Below are 12386 nucleotides of genomic sequence, written 5' to 3' on the forward strand. Positions count from 1 at the left end.
ACTTGCCTACCCCTGGGTTAAATGTTTAACCCAACCTTCTGGGTAGTAGCCCAACCACTGGGTCAAAACAACCCAATAGCTGGGTTTGTCCATATTTTACCCAGCGCTGGGTTATATTTAACCCAGGATTTTTTAGAGTGTATAGCTGTCAAAAGAGGAAATGTAAAAAAACATCCCTACCATATGGTTATTTACTGAATCGTTATCTGTTATGTACCACCAGGTGGCAGCAAAATTCGCAAGTCATATAAAATCTCGACTCAAATTCTGTTGTTGCAACTAAAGGGTATATCTGTTAGATCAAAATAAGTGATTTACCATTTATCTAACAAGGAAAAAACGTGTTCTGTTATTGGATGTTGTCAAATGTGATGAGTATTTTACATGAGTAAACATCAGTTCCTCTGGGCAAGACTCAGAGTTTGAGTCAGTCTGGGTTGAATCTTTTCTGAAATGTAAATTGATCTGTTCTGACAGCATTAGTATAAAATGGACCGCAGCACATGCTGGTATATCTTACAAAAAAACAAAACCTTCTTTTATTCATATTTTCATGAAGACAACTTTTCTGTAGCCTAGTGGAAAAAAGACATCATACATAAATTACAGTACAAAGGGCTTTCTTTTATGAGCCCATACAAACAGGTTTCATGTTGCTGGGAAACAGAAAGATAAATAGTTTCCTGATTGAGCAATTTAACCAAATCATATTTTTTTTTACAGTCAACCAGATCTCAATCAAAACATACAAGATGCACGATGGCTGTAAATACTTGTTCTTTATTTGCCATCTGTAAAAAAAAAAATAGGTTGAACTTCAAGTAAATGGAGTTAGTGATTTAGCAACAGGACCATTTAAATTTCCAGTAAACCAGGCTTGACTGTTATGACAAAATTTACAATAGTCTGTTTTATTACATTTTAGCCTTTTATTACATAGCAGAGTGTGTATGTGCTTAAGGGTGTAGTTAACAGCGAGATTTAGTGAGATTCACTTTATAATTCCTCTCTGATTCAACTCTCATAATCAGTATAAATGTTAAATAATGAATATGCAGTTGTCCGTTACAGTTTTAATAGGTTTTCTTTTTCAGCTCTTTCATACTTTGTAATCTAGAAATAAAAGGATTTTCAATGCAATAGGTATTCCAGGTAAAATACAGGTAAAACTGTTGATATCAGTCCTGAATTAATGAAATTTAATTCAGATGTTCTCTCAGTGACTCAGTTGGACCTGGGTGATACTAGATTGGTGCGTGCTACATTTCAGAAAAGGGTAAAGTGCATTAAGGCACTCTAGATTAATAAAACACCAGATGACAACACACTTTAAGAGTTTTTATGTGACTGTAAACTTTTATGACAATGATTCAGTCTGACCTACCATTTGTCACAAAATGTTGCATGGTGTCAGGCTATTTGAGTAGTGATGATGTTTGTGTGTATTCACTTCTTCAGTAGGCTATACTGTACAATTTGGCAATGCAATCACAAGTTGGTAATCCAATGTATTTTCCCCCCAAATTCAGACTGGTTTCAGAATCCACAAAGGTCCCAAAATTAATCAGTGGGTTTAAAAATATTTGCCCGCATATTATCTAAGTCGTAACATTCGTTTAACGAAATACAAAATCTTGTCATCAGAAGTCTTGACTCTGGGTACATGATGTGCTATCAGTGCAGTGATGACATGGGCCGTTAAAGGTGCAATAGGTGATTGTCTTTAGAAAAATGTGTTGTTATGCTGGTTGAAAGTCTCTTCACATCACGATAGCAATCATTAAGTTAAGTGGTCTAAATGTATTTATCTGTATTTATATATTCTGTGGAAGGCGTAGGACCAAGAAATGTTCATCCAATCAAAACGTTCGGTCCAAGCATTTTAATTGGCTTATCTACCTGCCTATCAGCATATGTATTTGCATACCTCTGCGCACCCTGTTCGCGCAGACAGGATACGTCATCAACGCGTTCACGCAAGCTGTGCAGACAGAGCGAGAATGGCAGACAAACATTAACAAGCCGATCTTCCTTCATGGTATTGTAGTACTTTTACTAACTGTACTATAAAGTTTTCTCACTGGTGAATGACACATGATGTAGCCCAGCGGTTCCCAATTCCAGTCCTCGCGCAAGGGAAGCAGGGGACATCCGTTGAAGTTTACTTCACTTCGGAACATTCATTCACGGATTTGCTCTGCGCAGCATCTTCACACACAGACTAAACTAGCGCGGTAAAGTTAGTTTTAGGTTTGATATTCGCTGGATATTCGCCTAGGCTGCTTTAGGGACCGTCTGCAAATTTACCTCTTAGTACAAAACGAAGTCCAATAATTAATACAAATTAGGTTTACAACGCCATAGTAAATGCCTTGTGGGCAAACTGTAGACTGACTTACTACACATGAAATTTTGCCAATATCTTCCTTACAGTACATACAGTACATAATTATTCTTAGAAAACAATTACTGTAATTCGCCATAAGGGGTTTTTTATGTTTCAAAGGCTGTAGTACGTTTGTAGTTACAAGACTGACTTACTACAGGTGAAAGTTTGCCAATATCTTCCTTACTGTACATACAGTACATAATTATTCTTAGGAAAAAAATACTGAAATTCACAAAAGTGTTTTTTTTTTTTTGTTCCAAAGGTTGCAGTACGTTCGTAGTGACCAGACTGACTTACTACAGCTGAATTTTTGCCAGTATCTTCCTTACTGTGTATACAGTACGTCATTATTCTTAGAAAACAATTACTGTAATTCACAAAAAGGTTTTTTTTTATGTTCCAAAGGTTGTAGTACGTTTGTAGTTACAAGACTGACTTACTACAGGATCAAGTTCCAAAAGCTGTAGTACGTTTTGTAGTTACAAGACTGATTTACTACAGGTGAAATTTTGCCAATTTCTTTCTTACTGTACGTACAGTACATAATTATTCTTAGAAAACTATTACTGTAATTCACCATAAGGGTTTTTTTATGTTTCAAATGCTGTAGTACATTTGTAGTTACAAGACTGACTTACTACCGGTGAAAGTTTGCCAATATCACCCTTACTGTACATACAGTACATAATTATTCTTAGAAAACAATTACTATAATTGCCCAAAAGGGTTTTTTCATGTTCCAAAGGCTGTAGTACATTTGTAGTTACGAAACTGACTTACTACAGGTGAGATTTTGCCAATATCCAAGATATTTATATCAAAGATATTTTCTAAGAACAATTATGTACTGTACGTACAGTAAGAAATAAATTGGCAATATTTCAAATGTAGTAAATCTGTCTTGTAACTACAAACATAATACAGCCTTTGGAACATGAAAAAAACATTTTGGTGAATTACAGTAATTGTTTTTTAAGAATAATTATGTACTGTATGTACAGTAAGGGAGATATTGGCATAATTTCACCTGTAGTAAGTCAGTCTCATCATTACAAAAGTACTACAACCTTTGGAACATAAAGAACTCCTTATGTTGAATTATAGTAATTGTTTTCTAAGAATAATTATATACTGTACGTACAGTAACGAGATATTGGCAAAATTTCACCTGTAGTAAGTCATTCTGGCCACTAGGAATGTACTACAATCTTTGGAACATGAAAAAAACATTTTGGTGAATTACAGTAATTGTTTTTAAGAATAAGTATGTACTGTATGTACAGTAAGGATGATATTGGCAAACTTTCACCTGTAGTAAGTCAGTCTTGTAACTACAAACGTACTACAGCCTTTGGAACATGAAAAAAACATTTTGGTGAATTACAGTAATTGTTTTTAAGAATAAGTATGTACTGTATGTACAGTAAGGAAGATATTGGCAACATCTCACCTGTAGTAAGTCCGTCTCGTAACTACAAATGTACTACAGCCTTTGGAACATGAAAAACCCCTTTTGGTCAATTACAGTAATTGTTTTTGAAGATTAATTATGTACTGTATGTACAGTAAGGATGATATTGGCAAACTTTCACCTGTAGTAAGTCAGTCTGGCCACTAGGAATGTACTACAGCCTTTGGAACATAAAAAAAAACCCTTTTGGTGAATTATAGTCATTGTTTTCTAAGAATAATTATGTATTGTACGTACAGTAAGAAAGAAATTGGCAAAATTTCACCTGTAGTAAATCAGTCTTGTAACTACAAACGTACTACAGCCTTTGGAACATGAAAAAAACCCTTTTGGTGGATTACAGTAATTGTTTTCTAAGATTAATTGTACTGTATGTACAGTAAGGGAGATATTGGCAAAATCTCACCTGTAGTAAGTCAGTCTCATAACTACAAATGTACTACAGCCTTTGGAACATAAAAAACTTTTGGTGAATCACAGTAATTGTTTTCTAAGAATAATTATGTACTGTATGTACAGTAAGGGAGATATTGGCAAAAGTTCACCTGTAATAAGTCAGTCTTGTATCTACAAACATACTACAACCTTTGGAACATGGAAAAAAACGTTTGGTGAATCACAGTAATTGTTTTCTAAGAATAATTATGTACTGTATGTACAGTAAGACAGATATTGGCAACATCTCACCTGTAGTAAGTCAGTCTTGTAACTACAAACGTACTACAGCCTTTGGAACATGAGAAAACTTTTTGGTGAATTTTAGTACTGTTTTCTAAGAATAAATACGTTCTGTATGTACAGTAAGAGAGATATTGGCAAAATTTAATGTGTAGTAAGTCAGTTTTGAATCTTGGAATGTACTACAACCTTTGGAGTGCGGGAAAAAAATTGGTAAATTGCTATCATTTTGTCAAAATATTTGTGTACTGTACATACAGTAAAGGAGGTATTGGTAAAATTTCACCTATAGTAAGTTAGTATTGTAACTAGGAATGTACTATGACCTTTGAAACATTAATAAAAACACTTCTGGTGAATTACAGTATTTTTTCATGAAAATATTTGTGTACTGTACAGTAAGGGAGATATCGGCAAAATTTCAAATGTAGTAAGTCAGTCTGACCACTAGAAATGTGCTACAACCTTTGGAACATGAAAAAAAAACTTTTGGTGAATTTTAGTACTTTTTTTCTAAGAATAATTATGTACTGTATGTACAGTAAGAGAGATATTGGCAAACCTTCCCCTGTACTATTCCAAATCATTCTTATAAGTCAATTATGTATTGTTTACGCTTATTTAAACCCCATGCGCAGCATATTCAAGTGTAATTAAGCGTATTTAAATATTAATATTTAAACATCTTCGGTCAACAAACTTCCCTGTAGTTCACCTGCATTACCCTTCCGGGAGGCGTGACTTTACAGTAGACGTCAATGTCATTATTTATCTTTAGCGCTCCCCCTGATCGCAGGATTTAAACTGGTCTACCTAACACCTTCTAATCACTGAACAGAGAGCAGTGCTAGACAAACAGTCACCAGAGGATCTGGGGTTTTTTTCTTTCTTTTTTTGCTCTCTCTCTCTTTTTACGGTGCCTGTTTCTTACGATAAGTAGCCTACTGCACTGCCATTCGGACTAAAATTTGAAAATGGATATACCACTAAAGACCATTCTGATCTTCTGCTTAGTGGCTGCAACGACTGCACAATGTGAGTGTATTTCTTAGAGAAATTTGGATGGGATGTCATTTAGCTGAAAAAAAAAAAGTTCCTTGTCTGGTCGTTGTAGACTATTTTTATGGACATATATATTATTGGATTCTTAAATCGTGATTGCAAATTGGCTTACACTTATGTTTTAAAAGATTGTTATTGCTGTAAACTCTGTTGTCATGTTGGTAGTAATGTTTTGTAATTCGGACACAAGTTTTCAGAACCCTTGACTACTTGGCTTAACATACTTGGCTTAGACCTAACTTTATAATTACTTAATTATTCATCATTTTGTGTGTGTTAAGGTAGAAGATTTGTAATTTATTTAAATGATTTTGAAGAATGCTTAAGTCTTGAACTGTAGTTCATTAAATATTAAAATAGTGACATTCTTAATGACCTGCCATCTTTAAGAATAATTTATTAGGTCCTCTAAAAGCCAAAAATAATTCACAGTTATGGATTGTTTGACGTTTTGTAGAACTTTTTGTCACCGAGTAATGAATAATCCTAAATCAACACTTGAATTTTCTGTTATTTATCTGCAGACAGGCTGGCCAGTTGAGTTAACCATTTATTTGAGATTTCAATCAGTGTGCCTTAAAATTTTATTTTTAAAGGGATAGTTCACCCAAACAGTCATTGTTACTTAGAAGAGCTCAAGTTGGTAAGCAACTAGTTGGGCAACCTCATATTTTATATAATGACCTTATATTTGCTAATATTTTTTGTGTTTTATTTATTGTTTTGTACTCAATTTTAGGTGTGGAAAAACAATATTACATAAATTCTTTACATATGTACTTTACATGAATGCTCTTTTGGCTAGGCATATTCTATTACTGATTAATTTGGAGTAGTTAACCTTGAGCTGGCACTTCCTTGTAGATGGGAAATTGGCATGTGAACTTTATTTTCATCATGAGATGTCTGAGTAACTGTTGAAATTTTATTGCTTACAAAGTCCATACCATTTTTATTGGATTTTCAAAGATTATTTCCCACTGATATGAGTAGATAAGGTATGATTAAGGCCCCCAAATAGAGAACTTATTTGATTCAAATAGACTTCAAGACAAAGCAGTTTTTCCAGGAAGCAAACCATGAAAAACAAACAACTACATACTTTTTTTTTTCCTTTTGCATTTTTCTTCATATCTTCAAGTGACATTTCTGATAACTTGCACATAGTCACATATACAGTGGCCTCAAAACATATTTGTAAGCTTAAGTCATACAAAATGTTATATTATTACGTTAATCTGTTAACTATGGGCATTAACATTTGACAACCAGACATTGTCGACATACTTTTGTTTTAATTTTGACAATATATTTATAATTTGATGCATAATAAATCAGTTTTATTTTTTTATTATTTTGCTTGAAATCTGTGTATGTGTTAAATTTCTTTAAAATAAATGCCTCTTATTTTGATATTTTATGATTCTAATGTGAAGCCATTCATACATCTTAAATGTTTGAAATATTTTTGGAGACACTGCACACATTTTATCTAATCACATCTTTATTTGGTTGTTTTACGTACCACAGCAGAAGGTTGTTTGTCACTTAGACATGTTTATTCAAAGTAACTTTCAGTAATTGTGTTAGTTAGTAACATTCATAGTGCAACCTTGGGCTGGGTGCCTTGGTGAATACTATAATAACGCTAAAGTTCATGTTTTTCCCCCTCATTCAATATTATGTTGACAATTCAGATTATCTAACATTAAGAATCAGCTGAATCTGTCTGTCAACTACACATATGATCGGCTGAATCTGGTCTGTCAAATACACATAATATCATATAATGGTTTTATGGAAAACATGGGGGTAGTTTCATCATGCAGAATGGACTATGCGATTAAGAGAAAACAAAGAAGAGTAGAGAAAAGCATAGTGTAATTCTAATGTGTCACTGTTTCCAGGTAACATATTTCATGTTTTTCCTCCCATGTCTTGTTCACCATATCATATGGTCTTTCTGATGCCTTCCTTTAACATAAAAATCTCCCACCACAGCTACTACAGATGTTACAAGCAGTTTCACAGCTGAGAGCACAGATACTCCTACCAGCACAACTGATGCCATCACAGTCACCACAGAAGGTATTCTCATCTCCATAATCAGGAACCCCACCATCAGGCCTAAAGGCTACATAGTAACTTTTAATCACAAGAAGAAATTGTCCTTAAAGTCATAGTTCACGCAAAAAAAAAAAAAAAGTATTTATTTACTATTGTGTTGATTATTTAAATTGCCTTGACATTTTCTGCTACAGTGTCCTTGTTGCTGTTTGATAACAGCAGGCTGATTTTGTTTTCTGAATCCAGTGCTGGTCTATAAGTGCTGCAGTGATGGCGTATTTTTGCAAGCCAATCGAAAGTTAGCAGCACCCTGGTTCCCTTGACAAAAAAGTTTATTAATTTTGAATCCTAAATACAGTCAGAAGTAATACGCTAAATGTAGGAAAGAAATGAGCTACACTACGGTTGCATGACTTCAACATTACCATTATTAAGCTTCTGACAACTTTTTCATTCTTCATTTAAAAAAACATTATCCCTGAAAGCTAACAATAGAATTGTTTGCAAGAGCGTGATTATAAACACAGTAAGGCTGTAGACTAGAAAGTAGCTGAGTTTATTTTTTTTGTCATTTTCCCCAAAAACCTCTGTAGTCCCATTTAAGGACTTGTTAGCAACTGTCTTTTTCAAGACAAGTAAAAGCTTTTTAAAAAAATCACAAGGGGGTATTACTGATGTAGTGTATGTCATAGAATAAAACATGAAAATACCTTGAGCTTGTGTTAACCATAATGTAATTTGTTACATGTCTCTCTTGACCACTCAATTCTGATTCATCAATCGTGCCATTCAAAGGTCTAGTATTTCCTATATTCACAGCTGCTGATGGTAACAGCGTTGTCTTTTTTTATTATTTGTATTTCAGGTAAAAGCTGTCTTTGCAGTATTTAGGGTAATGAAAAGGGATGGGGTTTTGCTTAAAACAAATAATCTGCTGTAGAATGTTTTTTTTTTCTTGTATTAGACACAACAACATAAAGTTATAATGTGATATTTTCCATTTTACATACGTAAAATACATGTAACATTACACTTCTTCCCCCATGATTAACATCAATCAATCAATCGATCAATTTTATTTCGGTCCTCACAGACAACTTTTCACAAAATAAATAAACAAACAAATAAATAATTAATAAATGAAATAATTAAAATAAATAAATTAACATCATTGGATCTTCAAAAAAAGATTTCCTTGGCTATAAAATCCAGCATTTTTTTATGCCATTGGAGCTTCAAAAAATAAATCTTTCCTTTGATATAAAACACAAAATAAGATACAAATATATAATGGTCATTGTTGTTTTGAAGAGCACAAGTTGGTAAGCAACTTGGGCTGGGCGCCTTACTGAAGAGGATAGTAACTCAACAGTTCATGGTTTTTCCCCTCATTCAATTTTGTGTTGAAACTTCAGACTATCTAACATTAAGAAACATTCAGAACACAATCTGATGAATCTTTCTGATTTCTAATTATTTTTATTATAATTAAATTATTAAATTAAATTAATTAAATTATTATTTCTGTCAAATATACATAATATCATATAATGATTTTTATGGAAAACATGGGGTAGTTTCCTCATGTAGAATGGACTATGTGATTAAAAGAAAACAAAGAAGTGGTGTTTGGTATTTTGTGTGTGGATTTGGCAGTGGGAACTTTCCCAGCTGTAATAGAAGAGTAGAAAAAGCAGAGTGTAATGCTAAAGTGTCACTGTTTCCAGGTAACATATTTCATGTTTTTCCTCCCATGTCTTGTTCACCATATCATATGGTCTTTCTGATGCCTTCCTTTAACATAAAAATCTCCCACCACAGCTACTACAGATGTTACAAGCAGTTTCACAGCTGAGAGCACAGATACTCCTACCAGCACAACTGATGCCATCACAGTCACCACAGAAGGTATTCTCATCTCCATAATCAGGAACTCCACCATCAGGCCTAAAGGCTACATAGTAACTTTTAATCATAAGAAGTTGTCCTTAAAGGCATAGTTCCAGCAAAATATAATACATTTTGTCTTTATTTACTAATGTGTTGATGTTTTAAATTGCCTTGGCATTTTCTCCTACAATGTAGCCTACTTGTTACTGTTTGATAACAGCAAGCTGATTTTGTTTTCTGAATACAATGCTAGAGAGAGATATAGAGTGCTGCAGTGATGACCCTGGTTCTTTTGACAAAAAAAAGTTTGATTCTTATGTTTTATTCAGCATAATCCTCACAAATAAACCCAACTTTTATTAATTTTGAATCCTAAATACAATCAGAAGTAATAAGCTAAACATAGGCTAGAAATGAACTACACCACAGTTGCATGACTTTATTACCATTAAGCTTCTGACATCTCTTTCAGTCTTGATTTAAAAAAAACTTTTTCAAGAAAAGTAAAAGCTTTAAAAAAAAATCACAAGGGGTAATTACTGATGTATTATATGTCATAGAATAAAAAATGAAAATACTTAGAGCCTGTGTTAACCACAGACCTTATATTGGGAATTTATCTAAAATGGACGATGGAAGCAATGCTAAAAATGCTAAAAAAAAAAGTGCTTAAAAAAAGGTTTTGATCTAAATGTTATCTCTGCAGCACTCTTTAAAGGAGACCTATTATGCCCCTTTTTACAATATGTAATATAAGTCTCTGGTGTCCCCAGAATGTGTCTATGACACTTCAGCTCAAAATACCGCACCGATATTATATCTATTTTGAGTAGAAGCAGAAACACGCTGTTTTTCGTGCCTGTCTCTTTAAATGCAAATATGTTGCTGCTCCCCGCTCCTTTTTCCGGAATAGAGCTGCGGCTGGCTGCGCCATTACAGCTCGGACCTGCTAAAAACATCTGTTTTGGTTCTGATTATCATGTTTATTGCGCTGAAATCATGCGTTTTAAACCATATTAGTTTAAACTTCTGATATACGGTTTTCTGAGTGCACACATCCGAAGCACACGGACAGAAAGCAGCTGTCACAGCATGTGAGTACTAAACTAAGTTCACATTAGCACGTTTAACAAGTTTACGTTAAAAACACACATGCTTTTTTACTATATGTAATATAAGTCTCTGGTGTCCCCAGAATGTGTCTATGACACTTCAGCTCAAAATACCGCACCGATATTATATCTATTTTGAGTAGAAGCAGAAACACGCTGTTTTTCGTGCCTGTCTCTTTAAATGCAAATATGTTGCTGCTCCCCGCTCCTTTTTCCGGAATAGAGCTGCGGCTGGCTGCGCCATTACAGCTCGGACCTGCTAAAAACATCTGTTTTGGTTCTGATTATCATGTTTATTGCGCTGAAATCATGCGTTTTAAACCATATTAGTTTAAACTTCTGATATACGGTTTTCTGAGTGCACACATCCGAAGCACACGGACAGAAAGCAGCTGTCACAGCATGTGAGTACTAAACTAAGTTCTCATTCACATTTCACACACATGTTTACGTTAAAAACACACGAGTTACGAAAACAGTTGGTTATGTCTGTGAAGGTAAAGAGCTTGGAAAGAAATTGCATGTTTATATTAGATCTGTCTGACAACAGCTTAATATACAGTAAATAAATCAATAAATCCTCTGCTCTGTTGTCTCCTCTGAGGCTGGGACTCTAAATAGTGTTCTGTTTTCGTCTGTGCAGCCAAAGACAGAACAGTTAGCGTGTTTTGCTCAAACCTTCGCCATGGCATTAGAACTGGTACACTGTTGTCGCTTGCAAAATCAAAATGACGGCGCCGTGGGTGGAAACTTACAGATTAAGGGGCGGTAATATTATAATGAGATCCCTTTGCGACATCACTAGGGAAGCGAAATCAGACTCGCTTGTTTTTTCAGACACTTGCAGAAAAAGGCTTACCAAAACAAAGTTACTGGGTTAAACTTTTTCACGTTTCCTTGGTTGGTAGATGCACCGGGGACCTGATTATAGCACTTAAAACCTGGAAAAGTCAGATTTTCATGATATGTCACCTTTAAGGTCTGTCATATAACCATTATGTAATTTGTTACATGGCTCTCTTGATCACTCAATTCTGATTGGTCAGTCATGCCATTCAAAGGTCTATAGTAGGGATGCACCGAATGTTTGGCAACCGAAACTATTCGGCAGAAAATAGCAAAAAAAAGCACTTTCGGTGTTTGGCCGAATAAGCGAAAAGACCGAATAAATTGTACCGAACAATGACGTGATGCGATCAAATAGCAACCAGCGCAGAGTGAGAGGCGCACACTCTTTATAATGCAACAAACATGTCAGCACAGCAGTGTGGAAGCATTTAAAACTGTTCGAGAATGACGCAAAAATCATTACAAACACCGACAGCGAGAGACTGTTTAGTACTGCAGCGCATGTCTTCAATGAAAAGAGGAAGGGGTGAATGTTGCTGGTTACTGTACGATGATTGAAATCGTGAAATGGCTTTAAACATTTAGTAAATAAACTGCAGAACGTTATGTTTTCACGCTCGAATTGTATGTATTCTGACAGCGCTGCACAAACTCGCAGGTCTATCTGCTTGTTAAAGGGTTAGTTCACCCAAAAATGAAAATTGGCTTGTGTTTTACTCACCCTCGAAGCATCCTAGGTGTATATGACTTTCTTCTTTCAGACGAATCCAGTCGGAGTTATATTAAAAATTGCCCTGGCTATTCCAAGCTCTATCATTGCAGTCAGCGGGTGTTGCAGTTGAACAGTCCACAAGTTGTCAAATAAAGC

General features: G+C 34.6%; 1 protein-coding gene across 2 annotated transcripts in view; it reads left to right on the forward strand.

Moving 5' to 3' along the window:
* The first annotated feature begins 5330 nt into the window (after window positions 1–5330).
* muc13b (mucin 13b, cell surface associated) overlaps window positions 5331–12386 on the forward strand; it is a 14297-nt gene continuing 7241 nt past the window's right edge. The window contains exons 1-3 of one of the 2 annotated variants that reach the window (XM_016576157.1): window positions 5331–5573; window positions 7602–7688; window positions 9489–9575. In XM_016576157.1, coding sequence (XP_016431643.1) covers window positions 5513–5573; window positions 7602–7688; window positions 9489–9575 — 235 coding nt within the window. In that variant the 5' untranslated portion in view covers window positions 5331–5512. The remainder of the gene's footprint in view (window positions 5574–7601; window positions 7689–9488; window positions 9576–12386) is intronic. The other variant, XM_016576158.1, reaches the window with a different exon arrangement.

This window comes from Sinocyclocheilus rhinocerous, unplaced genomic scaffold (assembly GCF_001515625.1).
Source record: "Sinocyclocheilus rhinocerous isolate Xijiao unplaced genomic scaffold, SAMN03320098_v1.1 scaffold1676, whole genome shotgun sequence".
NCBI lineage: Eukaryota > Metazoa > Chordata > Actinopteri > Cypriniformes > Cyprinidae > Sinocyclocheilus > Sinocyclocheilus rhinocerous.